The sequence below is a fragment of the Phacochoerus africanus genome, chromosome 7 (genome assembly GCF_016906955.1).
Source record: "Phacochoerus africanus isolate WHEZ1 chromosome 7, ROS_Pafr_v1, whole genome shotgun sequence".
Taxonomy (NCBI): Eukaryota; Metazoa; Chordata; class Mammalia; order Artiodactyla; family Suidae; genus Phacochoerus; species Phacochoerus africanus.
Genome location: NC_062550.1, coordinates 72146651 through 72173794, shown reverse-complemented (window position 1 = coordinate 72173794; position 27144 = coordinate 72146651). Strand labels below are relative to the sequence as shown.

General features: G+C 37.8%; 1 protein-coding gene across 11 annotated transcripts in view; it reads right to left on the bottom strand.

The window, feature by feature from the left end:
* The window catches only part of ERC1 (ELKS/RAB6-interacting/CAST family member 1), a 379584-nt gene that overhangs the window by 213815 nt on the left and 138625 nt on the right, over positions 1 to 27144 (bottom strand). For 7 of the 11 annotated variants that reach the window (XM_047787884.1, XM_047787889.1, XM_047787892.1 and 4 more), the window contains 2 exons: positions 21085 to 21096; positions 14684 to 14819 (listed from right to left, as the gene is read on the bottom strand). In XM_047787884.1, the coding sequence (XP_047643840.1) occupies positions 14684 to 14819; positions 21085 to 21096 (148 nt within the window). The remainder of the gene's footprint in view (positions 1 to 14683; positions 14820 to 21084; positions 21097 to 27144) is intronic. The other 4 variants (XM_047787887.1, XM_047787888.1, XM_047787890.1 and 1 more) reach the window with 1 other exon arrangement.

Sequence of the window (27144 nt, the reverse complement as noted above, 5' to 3'; positions counted from 1 at the left end):
ATTTTACAAAATACCCTGATTTAATCTCATAAGTAAGGTTCTGTTTTATTCAGGGTAGTTTAGCTACATCAAAAATGCTCTTTGATGAAATCTAAATGCTTCCAGTTTGCCTGCCATGAACAGCAGAGTTCAGGAAGGATTTCTACAATGAGGCCAAGCAGAGGGACAAGAAATGAGGCCAGTGAAAACAAAGCCCAATGTAGTTTCTCTTGATTCAAAGAAAACGAAGTGTAACACAAGGACTAAGTGGAAAAGAATAGATGAGACGATCAGTTCAGTCCTCTCACATCCTCTAATGCCTAACTACATTTGTGGTAACACAGGATTCTGAGTTACAGATTGCTTCTAAGCAAAAAAGAAACACCAATGGTTCCCATTATCAGTTTGCTGTAAGGAGTGGCATCATTCATCCTTAAACTGTCTTCTGGAGATCTCCTGAGAGGCTTCTGGAACCCTAAGCTAAACTGAGGCTGAAAAAAATCATTCAAATTCCGAGGATCCAATTTCAAGCAAATAGGTTTACTTGCACTTCTGCATGTGCCATAAAACAGCCTTGAGGCCTTATCAGTAAAACTTTTTTGGAGAGGGGATGATTAGTTATTTGTCATAATGCAAATGATCAGGGCATGGGTTCGTACGGAAAGTTTCCTTGAAACCAGTAGTAAATCCGGACCAGATGAGCTCAGTGTGCAAGGCCACTGACTTAAGAAAAGTTTTCTGGACCTAATGGTAAGCCTAGTTCGAAACCTTTGTGACAAAAATGAAGAACCAAAGCCAAGTGAAACCACAAATAAAAAGAAAAGGAAAAAACTGTTAAATAATTTTATGAGATATTATAAGTCATACTACATCTCAGTGTAAAACTAAGTATGGAACCATCTGCTCTAAGGAAAGCATATTGCACCAGGGGAGCAACAAGGAAATGCAGATAGCACATGCCTTCCACCACCATCATCAACAAAGTCTGTAACAACTTAATCCATATAGTGAATACAATTTGGCTCTAGTTTTATGTTTGGAATCTTAATAGATATCTGCTAAGGTAAACCAAAGGAGTTTCCTTTGTACTGAGCTACACCTTGAATCTATTTCACTTAATAAAATATTGAGCCAATGTCAGAAATAAATAGAACCACTTAGTTCTACAAATACTAGAGTCTGAAACACACTAAGTCATATTTATAATTATTCTTTTCTTGTCTGCACTTTTTCTTTAAGATTAAATACATTTTCCTGTACTTAGATTATAACATGTGTACTTTTTTTTAACATTTAGAATACTAGAGAAAAGATCTTAAAAAGTTTAGAAAGGCCAAAGATGATCACCCACAAATAAAAAAAATGAAAGGCAGTAGAATTTTTAATAGCAACACAAGAAACTAGAAATAATTGAGGCAATGCCTTTAAAATTCTGAGGGAGAAGTTTCCGTCGTGGCTCAGTGATTAACAAATCCTACTAGGAACCATGAGGTTGTGGGTTCAATCCCTGGCCTCGCTCAGTGGGTTAAGGATCTGGTATTGCCGTGAACTGTGGTGTAGGTCACAGAAACGGCTAGGATCTGGCGTTGCTGTGGCTCTGACATAGGCTGGCGGCTACAGCTCCAATTAGACCCCTAGCCTGAGAAGCTCCATATGCCACGGGAACTAGGAAAAAGAAAAGAGGAAAAAAAAACTCTGAGGGAAAGATGACTTCTGATCTAGAATTCTACATCCAAACTATCAATCAAACATGAGAGTGGAATGCAAAGTCTGAAAATCTTTAGCCTACACTACACAGACTCTCAGAAAGCTGCCGGGGATGTGCTCTGTTTCAAGTGCGCAGAGAAGGGAACCCCGGGGGGTGAGAGCAAGCCTTGAGAATGGGAGCAGAGGATGGAAATTCCAGGAAAGATGTTTCCAAGAAAAAAAACGGTGATGCAGAGATTACCTGAGGTTAAATAATAAAGGATGATGCATTTTACAACAGTAACAGTGGTGGGAAAAATGTTACAGTTTGAGAAAGGAATTTGGGAATAAAATGGCAATATGTATACAAATAACTAATAAAATAAGTAAACATACAAAGAAATTACCACCACCAGGAAAAACTACAAATACAACAAAGGAAATGAGGTCATAATAGACAATGTGCCTTGGTCCAATAACGCAAAACTTGATTTAACTGTTTTGGAAAGACAGAAAGAAGGAAGCGTGTGGAGTGACTTTTGTGTAAAAAAAGCTAATTCCTCATCTCTCATGGTAAGAAGTCAATGGGATAACTAATGTCCAAATAAGGAAGATAATCAAACAATGACCAAAGAATGTCAAAGAGAAAGGTAGATGTAAATGGCAAAAGAAAGAACTGAAAGGGGAGAAAGGGGTTGTCTCAGAGGAGCAGGAATCAAAGACCAGAATGAGGCAGAGGAACCATACAGTACTGCTCTGCTTTGTATACCATGTAAATACATATTGTTCTGAAGAAAAGGTGAAAATATGTTAAAAGAATAGTACCCACTGCAAATAAGTAAGAATATAGAGAGCTTCTGGAAATAGTTATAAGTGTGGTGACTATTTCAGATACTGATACTCCAAACATGTGGATTAACTATTTACTGTGGAAAGAGAAGAGCTGACTGGGCAAATGCATCAATTCCGTGCCAATGGCAAAAAGAAAAATAAAGTTGAAGGAAAAAAATGTATGAATTTTCAGTCACTGGGCTCTTCAGTTTTCTATTCAAAAGTCCTGTGAATTTCTTCATGCCAATAACTGGCATAAGCAGGTTAAAAAGATGATGAGAAATTCCTTTCCAGTCTTGGGTAACCAGGATATACCGAATGAGAACAGTTTTTAAAGGAATGATAACGTTGCAGTAAGTTCTGCTATTACCCCAAAGATTCTGAAGATATCTGAAGCTTAAATACCCCAACAGTTGATGACTGAGACACAGTACCAAGTCAAGAGCTTTGAAAATTGTCCCCCATCTCCTTTTCTGTGCAAATCATTTCCTACACACACATACGTACAAAAAAATAGTAAGGAATAGGTTTTGGTGACAGAGTTGGACACAGAATTCTAGTGACAAAACTGCTCATTTTCACTATACTTAACAGCACATTTTGGTTTGAAGAGGAAAATCTCTAATCTGCTCAATGCATGAACACCGAGTAGAAGTGACAGTGATCACCAACTTCTCTGAGTACGTGTGGGCCAGTGCCACCTCGTAAAGCAGTGGACCTCAGACACTGTGAAGCACAGCAGATTTGTTACCCTTCTGCTCTCGGGCCTAAGCTTGGGGAAGCAGGCAGTGTGCTGAAGCCCTGCGAAGTACCTCTTGGTGGCTTATATAGTAAGACCAATGATTCCAGATACAGACTAAAGGCCTGAAACGTGCTTTACATTCTTAATCACATTTTCTCTTTCAAAAAGTCCACGTTCACCATTCTTCAAGATAAATCCTGAGGCAATTACACCATCCTGAGTCTGTAATTCTAGAGAAATCCAAATAGGTACTCTGGGATCCCTAAGCCCTTCTATCTCTGGGATATTCCACAGGCGTGAAGGATCTGAGGCATTCAGAAAGCAGAAGGCTGACTTACTGGAACTGAAAGTAGAAAGAGATTAAAGTTAAGGTGTAACAACATGCCTACTTTAGCTGGCCAACATCATTCCTGCTGTTTATTGGTATTACTGATTTGCAGCAAACTGGGAAGAAAGTCTTAACTTTTCAATTAAATACACTATTTGTGTTGTCTAACATAGTAGCCACTAGCAACACTGCAAGCTACTGGGCACTTACAATGTGCCCAAACTGGGAGTTCCCGTCGTGGCGCAGTGGTTAACGAATCCGACTAGGAACCATGAGGTTGTGGGTTTGGTCCCCGCCCTTGCTCAGTGGGTTAACGATCCGGTGTTGCTGTGAGCTGTGGTATAGGTTGCAGACGTGGCTCGGATCCCGCATTGCTGTGGCTCTGGCGTAGGTCAGTGGCTACAGCTCCAATTTGACCCCTAGCCTGGGAACCTCCATACGCCTCGGGAGCGGCCCAAAGAAATAGCAAAAAAAGACAAAAAAAAAAACCCAAAAAAACAATGTGTCCAAACTGAAATGTGCTATAAAGACACACTGAATTCTGAAGACTTACTACCCACCAAAAAAGGGAATGCATTTTTTAAAAAATCTGAAAAAAGGAATGTAAAAGATCTCATTAATAATCTTTGTATTGATGCTATGTCGATAAAATAAAATACATCATTAAAATTAAAGTCATCTGTAACCTTTTGGTTTTTTAAATGAAGCTGTTAGAAAATGCAAAATTATACATGGGCTCATATTATATTGCTAGTGGACAATGCTGCATATTTTACATAAGAAATGCATCTATAAAAGGCTACACAGGCCTTCCCATTGTGGCTCAGCGGTAAGAAACCTGACTAATATCCATGAAGATGTGGGTTCAATTGCTGATCTCACTCAGTGGGTTAAGGATCCAGCATTGCTGTGGCTGTGGCATAGGCCAGCAGCTACAGCTCCAATGCAACCCCTAGCCTGGGAACTTCCATATGCCGGGGGCGCAGCCCTTTAAAAAAAAGGGGGGGGGGGCTATACAACCCACCATGTTCTATACAAACTTAGTTCATAACCTACCAGCACACAAACAGGAGTTACATAGGTGAGAATCCTTATGGCAAACACTGTCAAAAACTGCAGTGATAACGTTAATAAAACGAATTCAGCACTTACTCTTCTACCAACAGAGAAAATCAAACTGCGAATTGAAAGGGAAAAAAATTCAGGTATATGGCAGATCACTTTAATGCCTGGGATATAAAGTGCCCACACTGGCTGTTTATTGTGATATAACAATTACCTCAGTACTTATTAGCAGCTTAAAATAACAATTTCTGTGGGTCAAGAACTAAAAAGCAGCTTAACTTCACAGTGCTGGTTCCAGGTTCTCTCATGGGGAACAGCTGAGATGTTGGTCAGATTCAGCCCTCTGCTTCATCCCACAGGGTTGGCAAGCAGGTGATAACCACTGGCCAGGGGCCTCTGTTCCCCCTGCACAGACTTTTCCTCAGGTCCGAGAGAGCAAGGTAGGGCATCAATGTCTCTTGCGACCCAGTTTCAGAAGTCACACACCATTACTTCTGACACTCTTTTGCGCACACAGACTAATCCTTACACAATGTGGGAGAGGGCCACACAAGGACTTATGAATACAAAGAGGTAAGGATGCTTTGGGGCCATGCTGGAAGATGGTTTTTATGGTACCCAAGGATATAGCTCTGTACCAGAAAACTGGATTACCAATGAAGAATGAAAACAATGATTACCAAAACTGCTTCTGAAAGAAAAATAACAGAGCTTTTACTACAAAGAGACAATATTTGTATGAGACTGTATTAAAGCGGAACCCAGATGACACCAAATTAAAATGAAAAATTCAAACATACTTAAAATGCAGAAGGCAAATGATGAAGAAGACTTTACAAAATGATCACTGGATATGAGATCAGCGAAATACGCATTCTGTCAGGAATTATTTCAAAGAAAATCTGCAGTTGGACTAAGTTTTGAGAGATGTTGTCTTGCAGTTATGGTAAAAATTAGAGTAATCTAGCTAAATCCAATGACAGTTCAGTCCTAAGAATATATAACAAGATGCCAATCAATCAAAGTTCAACTAAAAAAAAGCTGAGTCAATATTTAGAGCTATACAATAGAGGTTTATTTTTAAGTTTACTCTTCCCATTTTAATGAAGCTCCTTTCTTTGGGGAATCAACCCAGGTTTTTAAGAAAATATGAGAATGAAATCTTCAGTCTTGTTTGCCCCACTGAATAAATCCTTCTGTAAACTCCTGATCCCTCATGAATTTTCATTATAATTAATTCTACACTTTAAGCAGACAGGGGTAGATTACAAAATTTACCAAGAACAAGAGTCTAATTTAAAACTACAAAAAGAAGGCTTATTCTTATTGTTTGGAGTTAATCAGTATTTTAGCATTTATTACTTGGAAGAAACACATTAAACTGGCAGCCTAGGGGGAAAAGGACTACGAGAGAGAGACTTCAATTTCATTCACCTGCTCCAACTTGGACTTTTTTGCACTTGGTTTAACCAATTCAGGCAACCCAAAATTTAAATATAGTGAGTTGTACTACAGACAACTCACTAAAATAGCTATCTAGAGGCAGTAAAGGAATATGCTTTACCATTTGAAATAGCTCCTATCACTTAAAATGAAAGCAGTATCTTTAGAATTTTACTTCAACTGCTATAAATTACGTTTGCATTCATCAAAACTACACAGACTAGTCTTCTTACCACTGGATTAGGTACTGAAGCCTACTTACTATGACAACTCTGCTTATTAACTGGGATTAAGTGAGACCATGTCCTTCACAGAGTAAAGGGTTCCAAGCAGGAGGTTTTGGTGACTAGTTTTGGGGGGCCAGTAGAGGGAAAGAGAGAGGAAATGGGAAGCTGCCAAAGGATTCCTCAAATCCTTAAATAAGAAAACTCCTATATTCAAATGAGATCAGGACAAAAGCTGTGACAGCTGTAACTTCAGTCAGGCAATTTAACAAGACTGGATCAGACCCTTCAGCAAATCCCATAATCTCAGTCCTAGGATACTCCTCTGAACTCTTCCTCCTGCCCTCGGCTCTGTCAACATTGGCTATATACCACTACAGCTGTATGACTCTACTCTCCATGCCCTTCCTTCAGATCGAACATTCAATAATGAAAGCAAAAGGGAAAGAGGACTTAAAAGTTAATTTTTTGTTCTCTTCAAACATCCCTCAAAATTAAAAGGTTCAGTAATACAGTAACATAAAAAGAAATCACATGATAAGGACAGATCTCATTAAGCTTTTCCCTTTTTCAGCAGAAGGAAGGTCACTGCAGATTTCACATAAATCATCCCAGGAAACACAGCCTCCCACGTCCACCCGTGCCCCGGCTCTGGCTCTGCCATGGTCACGGAGGTCATTCCCTTGGGTTAATATTAAGAGCCACTTCCTGTGGAGTAAACACCACTTACCAAAGAGTTTAACATGCCCTGAAAGATATTAATGTTAACTGCTATCCATTATCTTTAATGTGAAGAGACAGTGCTTCTTTATCACCCTCAATCCCACTGCTTATTTTTTCTCACTCCTCCCTACCCCGCAAGCATAAAGATACAGACACGTGCAGAAGATTTCATTAAAATCATTCAACATGTCAGAATTCAATTACCAACTGCTCAGATGCTTAGTGGAGGAAAAAAATTGAAGCCAGATGCACTGATGAAGTCAATTTTAAGAAAAGAAAGCGAGTCTAACATTAGCTTTCAGAAACAGATTTAGGTTACACACCAACTACATTTTGTTTTAAGGAAATACTTTAGGTTAAAATGTAAAGTTATTTTCTTCTGTCTCTCTTTAAAGTCCCTCAAATATCTCCCACAGTTCAAATGAACTGTTACAACCTCAACTGTTAAAAATCAAAGTCAAAACAAAAGCAGGTGAGTTTCTTTAAAGAATGGAAACATAAACACATAAAGTGATGCTCTATATAAATAACTTTTACAGAGCCTCTGGTACAAATGTCCCATACTGACTGGCCAGGTTCTCATATTGAAAATTTTGGTATGTGTGTAACAGAAGTCTGGCAAGGACATGGGGTTTACCTAATCATAGGACATGTCTCCTCTGGTTAGTGATGCTTATAACGAACAAACATAAATTTTCAAAGTCTTTACCAAGAATCCCATAGATACTATCTTTTACTTAGTATAATAAACAACTCATTGGTCCATAAGAGGGTTTTCTTGCCTTCAATATCCTGGCAAAGGGAGACGTCTGCTTCTGCTCTCTCTCAAATATAAAAGGAATCTCTTTGGAGACTTCACTTTCCAAAAGCCAAGGAGGAGTTTCCACAACGACACAAAGGAAAGGATTAAATCATTCATTTTACTGAGGTGAGAACCTAGTACTTATAAGAATTTTAGTGCCAAAGGTAACTTTAACCACTCACTCTTTCATGGGGAACATTCCTGGAATAAGCTCAAATGATGTGGCTAAAACCTCCCAAAGAGTAAGGGCTAAACTTAACTGTAAGAAATAGCTTAATAGCTTCACAACCGTGCTATCAATAAACATTCTGTCAATAACTTTCACTGGCTATCAAAAGGAACTGAATTTTGGCCTGAGGGGAAAGTATCCATTGAGTATATTTCAAACATGGCAGAATTTCTTAATTTTAAGACTTGTTTTGATTTTTTCTAAATAGTAAAGTAGTACAGTTCAAGGTAAAAGCTTTAAAAGGTCCCATACCTGCCAACAATAAGAATAGGTCCTTCATCTGCAAGAAAACATAACTTTCAAGTTAATTTCAGCAATGATTCAGAGTTGTAAAAACAGATGCTGATTTCTATGTACACTTTTCCAGTGTAATCCTAACTCCATTTCACATTTGTTGAGACTACTATAAAAGCACACTTATGCTCATACTCTAGATAGAAAAAGCCCTAAGGAAAAAATTAATAAAAAGGGAAGAAATGACACAAAATTAAATCTTCAAATAGGCCAAAAAGAAGGGCTATTAAGAAGAAACCAAAATTTATTTTTTACAAAATTTATTTAATGTTAAGAACATTAATACATTAGAGGTATCTGGCATGTGAAATATCATATACTACTTTAGAAAGATGTCAGACAATCTTAATTTTTTAAAAGGTTTTCTTAAATAATTATCCCCATGGCCAATGTAAAACACAAGGAGGAGTGGTCTTCATTTCAGAAAGAAATGGAAATCTCTTGCCAAAATGGAAGAATTTTTTTTTTTTTGGTAGGCAGAGTGATTCAAATACAATTTTAAAGAAAAACACAACTGTTTCATCGATTCTGCACCTAAGAGGAGAATATGCCTAAGTACATGTAAACTGCCTACTGCTATCTCTATCTCTATTTTTCTTTCTTTGAACTTTATTCTTAATATTCATTGGTCTCAGGAGAGCTGACTCACAGAGCCACAACATTCTTTCAGCAGTCCCATTAATCTCCCTGACAACACCAGCTCTCAAGGTTAAATTCAGATACTCATCTCTGTTATAAATAAAAACAAAGCACCAAACCACTACTGATATGAGTCCCTGCCCCCAATTCAGTCTACTTTGCCATATTAGAATTGCTTAAAACTTGCAGTTCTGTCAAAAGACAGTGTCACTGCTGAAAGAATGAAAATATATAAAACATTCCGAACCAAGGGAAGATGGCATTTCCTTTGTTAAAATATGCAAGGCCCTAAAAGGGAAACCTATGTTAAAAGGATGCTAAATGTAATATCATTATACAAAACTTAAATTTTTAATGAAATTTTTCTTTTTTATTATTTTTAACAATAATTAGTTGTAACTAATGAACAGCTACCCTATATAAAACATTAAGAAAGGCTAAGTTTTAAATTTAAAAAATGTCCCTTAACCCAAGACAGATATAAACAAGTCAAAAGGGTGAAAAGAAAGATGATTATATCACATAGGAGCACTTATTAAAATATGTATTGAAAAATATAAAATAATAAAATATAATTAAACATATAGGCTGATGAACGATAATAAGAACAGGGTAGAGTTCTTCAACAAAAGTTAATTTTTCTTGCCACCCATAGCATGTGGAAGTTCCTGGGCCAGGGACTGAACTTGTGCCACAGCAGTGGCACAAGCCACTGCAGTGACAACATTAGATCCTTAACCCGTTGCGTCACAAGAGAACTCTCCAAAGTTAATTTTAAGCCAGAATTTTAGGTGGCAAAACTAGAAATCCCAGGAAAAAGATTCAGCATAAGTAGAAGAGTATCAGTTAGAAAACCAATAAACTAAAAAAAAAAAAAAAAGAAAACCAATAAACTGTATTTAAAGAACACTAACACTCCCAGGTTGTATAAAATAGAGTAGCTATGCTCTGAGTATCTCACCTAAAAATCAGGCTAGAAATACTTCAATGATTTAGTTGATGGGAAGCTCCAAAGGCCAGGCTAAAATGATTGTGAATGAATGAGAGTTCTTGACATCTATCCATACAACTGAAATCAATAAACATTTTTAGAGAGAACCAACAATGTGCTAAGTACCAAGACAGGGTTCCCAAACTCAAATATATGGGGGAAACAACACACAAACTAACAGCATACAATACAAAGTAAGATAAAAACAAGCCCTGAAATAAAAGCAGAAGCAAACTACAAAGGAATTGCAACACAAAGCATAATTAATTCCACCTGCGAGGATTTACACAGGCTTTACATGAGAGAGAACATTTTGATATGAACATTAAAAGATGGATAGGCTTTCAATACAAAGCTTTTCTAATCCCAAAATGACCATCAGTCAAATTAGCTAAGATTATGCTTCTGCATAATGCTTATTTGGGAGGCTTTTGTTGCTGGGATTTACCTAATTCCAGTTCTTCATACAGTAATTACTTATGAATTGCACTAAAACATACCTTTTATACATATCCAGCAGAAAAAAATGCTTAATAAGCATATGCAATGTTTGTGAGGAGAAAAAAATTTTACTTATCTCTATATCCTCAAAGCATTCATGTCACTCAGCAGTATGACAATTCCATAATGGGTACTCAATAAATGTATACTGAAGACAAATACAGATTATTCTGAAATCTGGTTTAGCCAATTACAGTGTAACATGGGGCTTAAAGAAAATATTAATGAAACAACCCAGTACTGAATTTAACCAATACAGAGATAAATCCCTGAGTAAGGGAAACAAAGTTTGGGAAAATGCAATGCAGAATGTCAAGGGAAGAGGCACTATAACTGAAAAACATGATAGTAGGAAAGGTCACCAATGTGTCTCATTGTTTTTATCATTCATGTCCTGTATTTGTGAGTATCAACTAGGATTATAAAATAATTGAAATGTTAGTATGTATGCTGGAAAACACATACTGGAAACATGAAAACCATGCTGGAAACACATCACAGAACAGTCACATATACACCTAAGGAAATACTCCAAAGATCTTGCAAGGGGCAGTGAGTTTTGTGAGCGTGTGAAAGAAAAACTGGTCAAGTACCTGGACTGATATGGGACCATATACTAGGTCCAAGGTCAACAGGGCAGACAGAATGGAAGGCCCTCTTCCCCAGCCTTGGGAGCTGCGAGGTCCTCTTTGACAGTTCTAGATACACTGGGTCAGCCCACGCACAGGCCTGTCCTCTCCCTCACTGCGCAGCAGCATCATCAAGCTCCCCGAGCCTTGGGGATGATACTGCACTCTGTTTTTCCTCTCCTGCCACAAAGGGCCTTTTCATTTTCCTTTCCTCTCCCACTCTACCCCAGCTCTAGATGGCGACGATCCTAAAGGCTCAGTACTAACTCCATGTTCTCCTGTCAACATGTTGGCTCTAGATGGTATTTGATTCTTACGGATTTTGGTATGATTTTTAAGCTCAAGTCTCCAAAATTAATAAAACAGACTTCTCTAAACTTCACATCTACACATCTAACTAGGCTCAAATCTCCAGTAAGGTGTCTCACTGATACCTTCACCTTGAAAATGGATTTGCTCTCTTTCCCTGGAAAACCTGCTTATCTCATGTCAGGGCTGCCCCATTTTATCACTGAGCATCAGCTCATATCCAGGTACCCAGGCCAGGGGCCGAGGCGCCATTCCCAACTCCTTACTCTTCCTCAGTGCCCACATTCCCATCCACAAGAAACTCCTGAACATGCTACCTAAACATAGCAGATCTCAAGTCCACCCTCTCTTCTTTCTCTCCTGAGCCTCAAAAACCTCCATCTTCAACGTCACTATAGGGCCACCTACTATAATCTGAGCACCTTCAGAGGAAGGACCATGTTTGTCTCATATCATCCCTATGCATACAATGTTAGGTGTACAAGACATATTTACTGTCATATACTTTCCTCATAACCACTCATCCCATTCTAATCCAGGTTTCCAAGTACTACAAAAAAACAAAACAAAAAAAAAACAAACACACACACAGAAACAGTACTCTCAAAATGTAAATCAAATCTTGTCTATCTTTACTTAAAATGTTCCACTATTTATAACATCTAAATTTCATATCACAGCCTACAAGGTCTGGCATGATTAACAGGCACCCCTGCCTATTTTCTACTTCCTCATCACACACTCAAACTTCTTCTTACCTTAGGGATTCTCTCCACTTTAAATACTGTTTCCTCTGCTTTTTACATGGCTTTTTAAGACTTCATCTTAATGACATACTCAGGGAAGCCATCTCCGATGGTTCTATCTAAATTTGCTGCCCATGATCTTTTCCATGCCCAGTTTCTTTCCTTAAAGCACCCTCGTAATTTCTATTTGCTTATTCACTTAGTTTTATCATTATTTCCTCCTCCGTGAGGTAACATGCTCCAGAGAGGAGGGGACATGTCTTTTCATTGCTGCATAACCAATGCAATGAGATCCTCCTGCAGAGCACAGGAAACTATATCCAATTGCTCGTGATGGAACTGAATGGAGAATAATGTGAGAAAAAGAATATATATAATATATATATGTATTACTGGGTCATTGTGCTGAACAGCAGAAATTGGCAGAACATTGTAAATCAACTATAATAAAATTTTTTTTTCTTAATTTTTTAAAAAGTAAAGGTAAAAAGTAGAAGCCCAGAGAATTCCATGGTGGTCTAGTGGTTAGGATTTATCACTTTCATCACTGTCACACAGGTATGGTCCCTGGCCTGGGAACTAAGATCCCACATCAAGTGCCCACCACCCCCACCACCCCCCGCCCCCAAAAAGCCCAAAACAACTTAAAAATATTTATAGGTAGGAGTTCCTGTTGTGGCACAGCAGAAACAAATCTGACTAGAATCCATGAGGATGAGGTTCGATCCCTGGCCTCACTCTATGGGTCAAGGATCCAGCGTTGCCGTGGGCTATGGTGTGGGTCGCAGATGCGGCTCAGATCCTGAGTTACTGTCGCTGTGGTGAAGGCCAGCAGCTATGGCTCTGATTCGACCCCTAGCCTGGCAATGTGTATATGCCGCAGGTGCAGCCCTAAAAAAATAAAAAGGTAAAAAAAAGGCAAAAAAAAATTTATAGGTAAACATTTATATGTTCTCAAAACAGGGATAAACTAAGCAAAAAAATCCACAAGGAAAAAGCCACCACAGAAGAGAAAATTTTAGTTATATTAATAAACAAATGAACATTTAAGACATGAAAAAATACTCAGCCTCACTGGTAACCAGAGATTTTAAATATAAATTAAATCAAAAATTAAATATTTTCCACCCATCAGATTGGCAATAAAAAATTAAAAAGGAGGAAGAAAATTTATGCCATTAACTGTTACTGGCAAGGGTGAGGAAAAACTGGTATGCTGCTTTTTTTTAAAGTTGGTACATTTGAGGAAATTTATACTGTTTCTATAAGAAGCATGTATTTTATAATAAGTAAAAGTTATTTAAAAGAGGAATGAAAAAGGAATTAAAAAGTCAGATTTTCATGTCTGAAATGAATTCTATAATGAATTATAAAGCCTAAAAATGACTTCTACATAATATAATAATAACTTTTTCAAATCTCTCCAGTGAAGATTTGGTGCCCACACAATGTAGTATAAACACTCTACCACACCAATTAGCAACTGTAATGAGAGGAAAACAATTTGCAAGTGTCTAGCAGCCTTAGCAGGAATTTTAGAGATTTCTAAATCTGTGGTATTCCCTGAAACTTAAAAAACATTCATTCTGACAGACTAGAGATCCAGAAGTCCCAGTTAAAATCATGGCTGAGCCATTTAGAAACCTGTGTGCATTTAGGTAAGTAATGCAATTTCTCTGAGATAATTTCCTCATCTGTAAAATGTGCAAAACCCATCTGCCTCACTGGATTAATGAAGGTTAGAAACAACAAACGACCAGGCCCTAGTTTCAAGCACCAGCACTTATACAGTCACTGCTACTACTGTTACTGAGTCTGAGTTAACCTTGTGAGTAACGAGAACATTGATTATTTCTCCAGTGAAGTAAAAAAGTTTGTTTTTATACATCTTGTATGACTGTGAAATATGTTAAGTTGAATTTTTAAAAAGTAAGAAAAGGAAAGGGGAGAAAAAAAGGTAATAAAAGGTGGAGGAAACAACAGTTTATAATAATCTATATGGGGGAAAATGGGTGTGTGTGTGTGTGTATGTATATATATATATATATATAAACTGATTCGCTTTGCTATACACCTGAAACCAATTCAAATTTAAGCCAACTATACTCTAATGAAAATTAAGAAAAAAAAATAAAGAAAGAAAGATGGGGGAGGAAAGGAAGGATGGAAATAGAAGTCAGACACAAAACTAGATTAGCAACACACTTAAATGAAGGAAAATGGCTAGCAGTTATGCTGACCACCCAGAGGCTCCACAGAACCCGCTCATCACACGAACCCTGAGCTTAACAAGCGTGGTCACCCTGAGGAAAGATGGCTTTCTCCTAGGCTGAGGTTTTCTCACAAAGCTGTGGAGTGGAACTTGCCTTTCGTATTTAAAGCCAATCCTTTACTTCTAAACAGCTGGTGTAAGAGCCACGCAGCAGGCAGGGTTAGAAAGAGGAAAGGAAGAAGCAATGGAGAGAGAAGGCACAGGCAGGCAGGGGAAGCTGCTCCCCCAGGGCTCGGTCTGCTCAGCTCACCTGCAGCTGCTGTGAGCTGTCATTGAGGTCATCTTCCCGGCGCCGAGCCTCCTCCAGCATCTGGGCACTCTTCTTCTTCTCCACCTGCTCCTTGTGCTTCAGATTGGCGACCTTCTTATTCTGGTCTTTCACCTGCCTACATACAAGGGGCAGAAAAATCAAGCTCTTCATATATATACACAGGAAAGATTGTGTTTTTTCCCCAACTTACATCACTTGACACCAAGGAATGGCTAAAAACCAACAAAGAGTTCCTGCTACAAATCCTCCCAATGCTTCCAAGCTCTTTCCTAAGGGTAGCAAACTGTTCACAAGGATGTTTTAGGAACATGTATTTAAGCATGTGCTTTATGCAGCACAATGAAATTAGAAAACCAAAAAAGGCACAGGATAGTGCAACACAGCAGAAAAAAGAAACCAATTCAAAGCTTTTTGATGGACAAATGGAAACAGTCTCTTGACATCAATGTTATGAAACTAGAAAGGCTGATTAAGAAAGGTTTGTAATACAACTCTAATTTTACTGTTATTAAATATTTCAAACCTTCAAAAGGCTATCTATAACATATATATTATATATATATATATATATATATATATAAATAATGACATAACAATCTAGGGATCCAGCTTAAGCAACAGGTCATTGCATCTCCTTCTGAATCTCCCTCTTCAACTCCATACTAAGATAAGAAAACTCGACCAAATGCAAGGCCAAAGGTAGCTAAGACTAATCTCACCAAAGGGTGTATGTAATCATGACTGCCAATTAGAAAATATGTTTAAGGCACTTCCAGGAGAAAGTGGGCTCTGGACTGCAAGAGGATCTACTTGTGTCTAAGCTTTCACAGTCTGCTAAGCTCTTCACATTTGCATTACTTATTAAGTAGACAGTATTTGTCTCATGTATCAAACACAAGGAATATCGATCCATGAATAAAAATAGTTCCTGCTCTCAAATACCTCCCAGGCATCCAAGCAAATTCAGGATAAAGGGGGAAAGGGTGGCAATGGTGATCAGGAAAAGTATCCTGGAAAATGATCTCCCTCTGAACTTTCCTCAGGGATTAGCCCAGGTCGCAGGGTAGGGAGAACAGCAGGAATAAAGCGCCGATAAAAGGAGAAGGTGTCCTGCTGGAGGAAAGCCACATTCAGTGCGACTACAGCTCAAAGTTGGAGCAGCAAAACAGAAAAAGGAAGCCAAGGGTAACAAAAGCCAAATAATTATAACATGCTCAGCAAGGGATTTGTAGTTTATACTAAGCGTGTAAGACTTTATGTAGGGAAGTGATAGAATCAGATTTCCAATCTTTTGGAAACAAATCAAAGGGGTATCACGGCCAGGGGCTGTGTGGGGTGGAGGGATGCAACAGCTAGAAAAGAATCTAACTGAACCCTAAAATTGCATTAATAAACTGAAGCATGGTTTATATATAATTAACATCCTTTCAAACAGGTAATGATAGCCTGTGGTAAGTTTTTCCTCTCACAACACACTGTATAAAAGTTGTTTTATCTCCAAACTATATCATCACGGTTCGTCAGATAAAAACACAGGGCATCCGATCAAATCTGAATTTTAGAAGAACAATAAATAATATTTTAGTATAAGTATGTCCCAATATTTATAAAACATATTATATCGGCTACAGCTCCGATTCGATTCCTAGCCTGGGAACCTCCATATGCCACAGGAGTGGCTCAAGAAATGGCGAAAAGACAAAAACAACAACACATCATTCCCCAGCTTATAAACTCTTGTCCATGAATAGATCCTTATAAATAGATCTCAGAGGGTCAGAAATGCTCTTGGGCCTATAAATTCCTGAACTGGCTAAAAAAATAAGAAAAAATTACGCCCTCACAGTTCTCTCAGACTTCTTTTTGTGAATGACATCTGATGAGGTTTCACTGACTAGTATTAGTTAACAATGAAAAAATTTTTCTAAAATGTGCAGAGAAACGGTTGTTTGACCAAGTTAGATTTTAGAAATCAAAGTAGAACTCTTTCAACAAACTAGATGAAAGAGATCATAACAAGAGGAATGCATCTGAGCAAGATATAAAGTATTTAACCTTTATTACAGAACAGTATAGGGACTCTGGTCTTAACACAGCAAGTAGGAGGTATCCCACAGATTCCAAACAGTTGTGGTGAAAACAGTCACTGCTAAAGGTCACTGCTAAATAAAACATAATACTTAGGTCAATCTGTTTAGATCTAAGAGTGAAAGAGTTGACATTTATAGGTCTCACTTCCTAAACGTCTTACCTTTAGCCAAAAGGGCTGCCATATAATAAAAAGTAAGGATGAATTCTGGACTGAATTATTTCTTTTCATGTGTACATGGAATTAATTCTTTGTACTCATTCTCTTGGGCTAACGTCACTGAACAAGAATGGAAGAGATGTGTGTTTAAGGATACTGAATGTGACTCTTCAGTTATCCACACTCTAAATAAAATCTCTCTGCACTGTACTGAATGGAAAGGGGGACAGAGGAGGTCAGGGGAGGACAAGGGAGAAATAGAAACAAACAAAGCTATTCAAAATGGAAAAGCTTAGTGGGGAACACTAAAATAAAAAACACTATAGGTAAGTGTCATTATTTACACAAAACAGTTAGTTAAAACAAACACTGAAGGGTTAAGTATCTTCCTTAAGGTCATGTAATGAAGTCATCTAAACATTCAATTCAATCTCAAAACATCAATAACTTATACTCTCTTGATGAGATATTCAATCTGATTTGGCAAAATCATAATTAAAATGATGAAATGCTTCTATATAGAAAAAAAAAATACTGCATTAAACTCCAGTCGGGAATAAATGAGGGTGGTTTTGATTGTTTTGTTTTGTTTTTTTATCTATTTAGGGCCTCACCCAAGGCATATGGAAGTTCCCAGGCTAGGGGTCAAACTGGAGCTGTAGCTGCCAGCCTACACCACAGCTCATAGCAACACTGGATCCTTAACCCACTGAGCAAGGCCAGGGATCAAGCCCACATCCTCATGGATATTAGCTGGGTTCTTAACCTGCTGAGCCACCACAGGAACTCCTAAAGAAGGTTTTTAATGTACTACAGCCAAAATAATCTTTGCCACTGGAAAAACACAACTTACTGTATCTTTCATTAGCTGGAAAAAAACTTATTTAGAAATAAGTATTGTATAATGGCATTTACTGCTAAAGTAAAAACTATGAAAAAAATGAACCAGCTAACAATATTATAATTAACATAACTTGTAACTCAGAGAACTATGTATACACCAATGACTTCCATAGACAAATTCTTCTGGAGCATTTTATGAGGTTTTGTTCAGAGGCAATCAGACCAAAACCTGTCACGCAAAAGACAAAATATAGGACAAATTGATAAAACTTCCCAGTAAAAATAGGAATGCACTTGAAGCTTAAATTAAATGATAGTCCTCCAAACACAGACAAAAATCTTTGTGTTATTTTTCTACTAAAGCTGAACTGTTTTCAGACTTGGGTACTTAAGTGCTACCCAAATTGCTTTGTTTAGAGTAGAAAATTGGAAAAATACTTGAAAATGAAGTATTTGTGCTTGCCTTTTTTTTTTTTTTTTTCCAGTCCTTTTAGGGCCATACCCATGGCATATGGAGGTTCCCAGGTCAAACTGGAGCTGTAGCTGCTGGCCAACACCACAGCCAAGCCAGATCTGAGCTGAGTCTGCCACCTATACCACAGCTCATGACAACGCTAAATCCTTAACCCACAGAGTGAGGCAAGGGATCTAATCTGCATCCTCATGGATGCTAGTCAGATTCGTTTCTGCTGAGCCACGACTGGAACTCCTATGCTTGCTATTTTTACTGCAAACACTGTAAGATTTCTTCTATATATTCTGTAATATTCTTCTTCTTCTATAATGAATATGGTTTTTCAAAATAGGAGTTCCATAAAAATATTTACAAAACAAAATAGAGTCTTTGGTGGTAACAAGTCAGATGACCAATAATGTAGGTGAAAAAAGAATTTTTTAAACAGAACATGAGATAGACCAAGAATTAAGAAACATGTAAAAGAAGAAAAGAAAAATAGGCTAACAACTGTCAATGAGGTGGTAAGAGAACTAGCAGGAAACAATAAACTACAAAAGAAGAGTTTCTTAAAAGAAGGGAGCTAGTCAATAATCTAACACCCCAGACAGGCTTATAGGCCTAAGACAAACAAGGTTACTAAATTTGGTAGCGTGTACATCACTGCAGCAATGTTAGCACAGCAGTGAGAGAGGAATCCAAATTCCACTGGCTGGGAAAATAAATGGGAAGTGTAAATGTGGAGGCATGGAGCATAAACGATTCTTTTAAACTATGCAAATGAACAGAAAAGAAAAAGTAAAAGGCAAAAGTAAGAGACTGTAGTGGGCTGAAACCAAGGAAAAGAAACTGGAAGGACTGTGTACATGTCTTTTGAAGGAAGGGGAAAACTAGGGTATGGTTTTATATTTGAGACAGTCCCTTCTCTTCTGGGAAAGAAGAGAAGGGAAACAGGGAAATGAGGAGGAGGAGGATTCAATTTATGGACAAGGTTTTGAAAGCTGGACAGAGAGAAGCAATGAAGAGAAAGTTTAGCCTCAGAACAGAGCTAGGACATTAATTCCAGTGACAGAGGCAAAGTGAAGATGAGTGAAGACAGGCATGTGGAGACACTGATACATGCAGAGAAGGAAGAGGACTATGTGGGTCTGAATGAAGACCCCCTTCATGAATAGATTAGTGAGTAATTATGAAGCAAAAGTTTTATTTTTTTTAACATACTTACAGCCCAAATGGCTTGTTTTTAAAAGAGTCAAAGGTAAGGGGACTTTTTCAGAAATATGATTAAGTATTCAGCAGAAATATTAGGCAGGAGAACTGGGAAAGAGAGCCCCTTCTCCCCTCTGCCCAAAAAAGTATCCACTTCATCTTTCTACCTACAAAAGGAATTCTAGCACTTGAAAAACAGTCTGAAACTATCATTATAGAAAAAACATGTCTTCTTTTCTCATCTTGTACATATATACAACTTTCCACTGGCATTCTGCTTCGCACTTTCTATTAATACTGATAGGCATCGACAGTACGGAGTGGTGTTTTCAAGGACCTGAGCTCTCCGGAATCATGCTGTGATATTTCTGATCTCACAGGACTCCATGGAGAAGGCAAAAGGGAGTCATGGTAACAGCTCCATTTACTGACTACTTACCTTGTGCTAGACACAGTTCTACATGTTACTTGTACTAACTCCCTCACTGTTTACAACAACCTTTAGATTAGATAACTATTGTAATTTTATACATGAGAAAACTACAGAGAGAAATCTACCTAAGAAAATCTACCTGGGACTCCACAGCTCATACTCTATGTCCTAGCTAGAGTGCATGTGATATAAAGAGCCCCAAGGCTGAAGTGACAATACCTGGCTTCAAATCTAAGTACCATCACTTACTAGCTGGTTGACCTTAGAGAAATCATGTTCCCTAATCTTAGTTCCTCCTCAGAGTAATAATCTGGCCTATATTCTCACACACTAGCTGTGAGAATCACAGAGACAAGTGCTTTCACAGACAGTAAATATATACGATGTCAACATTATCAGAAAGTAGCTGCTAGGTAACGTGGTATTAACAATACCATTTCCCGAACTCTATCAGAAATTCTCACACTTTAATTTACTGCCATGGCTCATGTGCAACATTATTAACTTAAAATGCAGGTTTCTGACTGTTTTCTGCCAGGTCTCTTACTAATTTACTTACTAATGAAAATGAACAAGTTACTTAATGGACTCTGTATTTGTGTTACTCATCTAAAAAGTGGAAACAACAAACCTCTCCACATACTTGCCAGGAAGATCAACTGAAATAAACCATGTAAAGCTTCTCACACATAAACAGCAGCTCTGGTGGTTGTTTTTGTTCTACCAGTTCTATCCTTCCGCAGAATCACAAAACAAGCCCCAAAATGAAAGGGTACATGATATAATGCAAAGGTTCTTACATACATCCATTGACTGTGGCAATCTTCCCTCCCTCTTTCATGCTGCACTTTACCTGCTAATATAAAAGCCAGAATATCTGGCGAAACTAAAATTAAAGCAATATTTTTACCTCCCAATTCCCTTGGTGGCCTCCTTTCATTTTAATTCTCTCAGTCAAAACCTGGTCTGTCTGATTCTTGCTTTCTGATTACCCTATGTTCGGAAGCATAGAACTCTGAAGCCACTCTTTCAATAAATCTAAAACTCCTAACATTTTATGTACTCATAACTAAATTTCTAAACATTTAGCTTCCGGAATAAGTTATATCATTTCAGCTGCTTATCAGAGTTCAATACAATGTTAGTATAAAAAGTTCTGTTATTTATCTTTGTTTTAGGACAAGCATACTGACCTTGAAGTGAGACTGAAGGAAACAGCAAATCCAGGAAGAAAATGTGAAAGAGAAAGTTTGAAAGAATTAATAAGGGCAATATTCAGAAATAATATTATTCATAGACATGGACAAAAACACAAAGCACAGGATTGGAGAAGGGAAAGGAGTCACACAGATTCTGCACAGGCACCAAAAATTAGTAATTCCAGATTTTCAACAAGTATATTTTTGTATTAGATTACACCATTATACCTTAACATAAGTTTCTAAAGGAACAAATTTTGTCTAAAATTTACCATTTCCTGGGACAGGAAAAAAGTATTTTCTTAAACACAAAGGAAAAGAAGAAAAGGTTAGCTACTCCCCTCCTCATGTAAGTAGCTGTGATTTTACAACCTGAGTCAGCTCAGTTTTATGCATACTCATTTTAGAAGTGGCTACTCCTTTACCCACCCCAGTCCATTTCTTGGACCTAAGTTATCCATGAGCAAACGCAGAAAAACACAGACAGCCTCCATTATTCTATAGAATACAGACTCTTATCCGTTTGGAAAAGTTTGAAATAATTTTCTCAAATGTAAGAATAATGTTTTTCTAATTACAATCAATATTTGTCATTCCAAATCTATCAAATCCAGCCCAAATGGTGCAATCTAAAAGCAATAATGAAGAGGAATATATGGCTCTATAAACATCAACTCATTTTCAAAAGCACTCAGCAGAAACAGATGCAAAACAGCCATGCTTACCATGCCTACCCTAGCATGAAGCTCTGGGCTTCATTATTGCTTTTCATCATAACAAGCAGTTTCCCTCTTAAAAAATTAATCAATTTCACTGAAATTAGTATTATCCTCCAAATACTTAGATAACAGCCAATGTCATCAGTATCCATTTTTTTTCTTTCCTCTTTTTTTTTTTAAATAAACAAGAGGTTTATTTCTTGACTGCAAGCACCATTTCAATTTGTTTCAGTGCTAAAGCTAGAGTTTTTAAAAAAGTCATTGTCAGTAATAAAAGGTAAGGATGACAAGACTTATTGCCATTGTATAAGATAAAAGAGATGAAACACAGAGAAACAAAATGACAAACAAAATTCTTCACAATCACACAGCAAGTAGATCTGGGACAGGAATCAAAGTGTGCTGACACATCTCCTGGGTGACATTCTATGACAAGCTTACATCTTCTTTATCTCCCTATGATGCTTACAGATTCCTAAAGGGAATCTACGAAAATCCATGGAGCTTTTGGCATTTGAAAAAGAGTGCAAAACATAGACAGTGTTCAAAGTCAAAGAGAGGCCAATCTCTAAATGGCTGTTCCCATGGTCTCTTTTATTTTTGTTGGTTATGACACATTAAGTTAGAGTAATTTTGGATCAACAATGACACTCACTAAAGTCTCACATAAATGGATGCAAGGTTTTATATGAGACATGGGAAAGTCTTTGAAAAACATATTAAGCTTATTTCTGCCAAGAGTGAGCAATCTTAGGAATCTTTTTATACTCAGTTTATGGTTCAGGAGCCATATTTCACTTTGGCATTAAACTTTAGTTCTTCGGAAATAAATTTAGGAGAAAAAATCTGCGTATAGAATAATGGTATAGGAGTTCCCAATGTGGTACAGTGGAATTGATGGCACCTCTACAGCACCAGGACGCAGGTTAGATCCCTGGCCCTGCACTGTGGGTTAAAGGATCCGGCACTGCTGCAGCTGTGGCGTACGTCACAACTGTGGCTCAGATCTGATCCTTGGCCAGGGAACTGCATACGCTGCAGGGCAGCAAAAAAAGGGAGGGAGGGAAGAGGGAAGGAAGGAAGGGAGGAAGGAAGGACGGATGCACTATATACAATTCTGTTTTTGTTTTTTTTTTAGCAATGCCTGTAGTATGTGGAAGTTTCCAGGTCAGGGATTGATCCTGCACCACAGCAGCGACTCCAGGCTGCTGCAGTGACAATGCCAGATCCTTAACCCACAGCACCACAAGGGAATTCCTGACAGTATATATTCTAATGTTTACAGTTTAAAGTAGAAACAAAGCAACTACTATACACAAATTTCTATCAAGACTGTAATAACAAATTATAAGGTGCTGTGCCCACAAGAAACTTTGGGAAGATGGCTTAACAGAACTGACTGTCTAAAGCTGTGTTATTTATTCTTTTTTTTTATTTTTGCTTTTTTTTTTAGGGCTGCTCCTGTGGCATATGGAGGTTCCCAGGCTAGGGGTCAAATTGAAGCTACAGCTGCCAGGCTATGCCACAGCCACAGCCATGCAGGATCCAAACTGCATCTGTGATCTACACCAAAGCTCATGGCAACGCCAGATTACTTAACCCATTCAGCGAGGCCAGGAACCTGCATTCTCATGGATACCAGAGTCAGATTCATTAACTGCTGAGCCATGAAGGGAACTCCTATTCTTCTTTTAAATCTTAACAGTGAAATTCATTGAGGAGGAAGAAAAAACAAACAAGCAGCTTCCCCAGAAAGCAAGCTGAAGCAAGCAGGATCAGATAAAGAACCAGTCGTCTTCAGTTACAACACTCTTAAGCATTCCGCTTTTCCTTTTTCTTTCCTTTTTTAAAAAACACAACCCATTCTCCCTCAAGCAAGAACATACGACCACCACAGTCACTGCTGCTCTTATCCCCCTACATCAGGACGACATTCTCCAACACTGCACTTCATGGATCAAAGATAACATGACCACAGACTTTAAGGAAATCCTTTAAGGAACCACTTTCTTCATGAACTGTATACTAGTTTATGTCAAAGCTATATATAAGTTAACAGTAATTTCTATAAGGAAGATTTCTGAAGACATTAAGCTGAATGATCAATTTAGGATTTCTTCACAGAAAAAATATTTACAAATATGAAGACTAAATATGCAGGTTTGTATTTTCAGATTATACTGTGCTTAGATTAGATGCCTGAATATATTGTGATAGCAGTATAAAATCACATACATAAAACAATCATTTTTCCAATGAAAATGTCAAAAACATCTTTTAGGTCAACCTAAATAAATAAGCTTTCAGGGTGCAGTTTCAACAGTCAAATATCTAATTATAATATTAAACACAGTCGTTCAGTTACTCATATTTAAAAATGGAATACGGGAGTTCCCATTGTGGCTCAGTGGTTAATGAATCCGACTAGGAACCATGAGGTTTCGGGTTCAATCCTTGGCCTTGCTCAGTGGGTTGAGGATCCGGCACAGCCATGAGCTGAGGTGTAGGTCACAGATGGGGCTCGGATCCCGAGTTGCTGTGGCTGTGGCCTAGGCCAGTGGCTACAGCTGATTAGACCCCTACCCTGGGAACCTCCATATGCCGCAGGTGCAGCCCTAAAAAAAATATAAATAAATAAAGGAATACATGAGAAAATAATATTAATTTGGAAAAACGATCTTCTACTCCCACGTTCACTGGAACAATTTCATTCACTCTCTTTGCACATATCTTCAAGATCAATTTGCCAAAGATAGAATATGCACCATTACTTTATGTATTACTAAGAAATAGAGAATAGATATACCAATTAAATAATGCATTATTTATTCATGTATCCCAGTTTCAGAGATGTTAAAATGTGAAAGTAAACATTAGAATTGGTATTTCAGGAGTTCCCGTCGTGGCTCAGTGGTTAATGAATCCAACTAGGAACCATGAGGTTGTGGATTCAATTCCTGGCCTTGCTCAGTGGGTTAAGGATCTGGTGTTGCCATGAGCTATGGTGTAGGTCACAGACGCGGCTTGGATCCTGCATTGCTGTGGCTGTGGTGCAGGCCGGCAGCTACAGCTCCGATTAGACCCCTGGTCTGGGAACCTCCATATGCCGTGGGTGCGGCCCTAGAAAGAAGACAAAAAAACAAACAAAAAAAAGCATCGGTATTTCATTGTAACAGGAGAGAGGTTATCTACTCTTGTTTAACCTGCGGATAGAAAAGTGATCCCATTAAATTATATTAAATAAGAATATTTAATACCTATGAATTTACTTAATATTTTTGTAGAAAGAAAAGTATATTACAGTGGCAAACATATTGAAAACATATAAAAGAAATGAATATAAATATATATTCAATATAACAAACAAGTGTATAAGGGACTATTAAATCTTCACCTGATCAAAAGTCTGAATATGTGGGTGATGGGATGATAAAAGGGAAGAAATGTGGGATGATTCGATAGTAAAATGAGAAAGGAACTGTGTCTCCATGTTTTAACATATGTATTTTTTGGGCCCACAGCAATGCACGGTCATGAGACAGAATGTGATAGATACCATAAGAAAGCACACACCAAAAAAAAAAAGAGAGAGAGAAAGATAAATTACTACCTAAGGGAGCTCAATGAAGCTTTTTTTTTTTCCCCCAAAAGGTAACAGTTAAAAAAAATCAGATTCCCACAAATGAATAAGGAGAAAGAAAATTTTGGTCAAAGAGAAAATACTAAGAAAAAATAGATAACCAAAAAGTATTCATCTCCTAATTCTAAGGTCCATTTTTAAAGAAAACAGGGGGTTAAATCTACTAACATCAAACCAAAAGTTGGAAATATCATCCTGTAAACTAGTTCAAGTTTGCCAACACATCTTAAAAGATTAATAAAAAATAAAAACAGGAGTTCCCGTTGTGGCTCAGCAGAAACGAATCTGTCTAGCATCCGTGAGGATGCAGGTTCGAGCCCTGGCCTTGCTCAGTGGGTTAAGGATCTGGTGTTGCCATGAGCTGTGGTGTAGGCCGCAGATGCAGCTCAGATCTGGCGTTGCTGTGGCTGTGGCGTAGGCCAGCGGCTGCAGTTCCAATTCAACCCCTAGCTTGGGAACCTTCAAATGCCGTGGGTGTGGCCCTAAAAAGACTAAAATTAAAGTTAAATTAAATTAAAATAAAGTAAAATAATAAAATAAAATAAAATAAACTCTGAAGTTCCCATTGTGGCTCAGCAGGTTAAGGACCCAACACTGTCTCTGTGAAGATGTGGGTTTGATCACTGGCCTTGCTCAGTGGGTTAAGGATCCAGCATTGCTGTAAACTACAGTGTAGGTCACAGATGCAGCTCAGATCTAGTGTTGCAGGGGCTGTGGTGTAAGCTGGCATCCGCAGCTCCAATTTGACCCCTGGCCTGGGAACTTCCATATGCCACAGGTGCAGCTATAAAAATAAAAACAACTCCATTTTCATAACATAAAATTCCAGATACTAGTAAGCTTTAAAAGCCAAAAAAAAAAAAAAAACGCCTTGAAAGGCCATATCCTGAACCACAATGGGAACTCTTACCCTGTTTTTTTAAAAAAAATCAACTAATGTAGCTCCAAATCTTATGAACTGATCATATGCCAATTTTTTAAATAAAATCAGTTGTAATGATTTTATTTAAAAATTGTAATCAGAATATAATTCCCTTGGGAACATAAGCACAGGTTGAATCTTCTTGCCAGTCCACAAAATTTAAGTTTAATCATGATGTAAAAGCCTAGAACTTATAATTCTAGTTGAGGTCTAGAAAAGAAAATACTATTAACCATCACAAAGTGGAAAAACTAAGTTTCCTCCTAATATTTGCTGTGCTTTACTTCATTATTATTTTTTTTGGCCACACCCATGGCATGTGGAAGTTTTCAGGCCAGAGATTGAATCCATGCCACAGCAGTAACTAGAGCCACAGCAGTGACAATGCCAAGATTCTTAACTGCTGAGCCACCAGTGGATTTGCCCAAGAATGTGTAAATGTGCATGTATGTATGTATGTGTGTGTATATATATATATATTTGAGAATAACACCACTGATCTCTGGTTCTCTTGCTCTCAGAATAGTTACAGTAGTAGTGTACTATCCTGGTTTTCCCTTGCCATTTTATATCTCTACCAACACTAAAGTTCTAGGATCTAAAGTTAGCAGTGTAGGATCCAAAATAACCTTCTAGCCTTCCATCCAAATAACCCCTCAAGCAAGCCACTGTCATTTAATATTGGTCTCAAAAATTAAAAGACCAGACATAAGGGTCCTAAGTTCAAAAAGAAGCCCCTTTCTATAATAATTTTATATCCTGGGGCACACTAA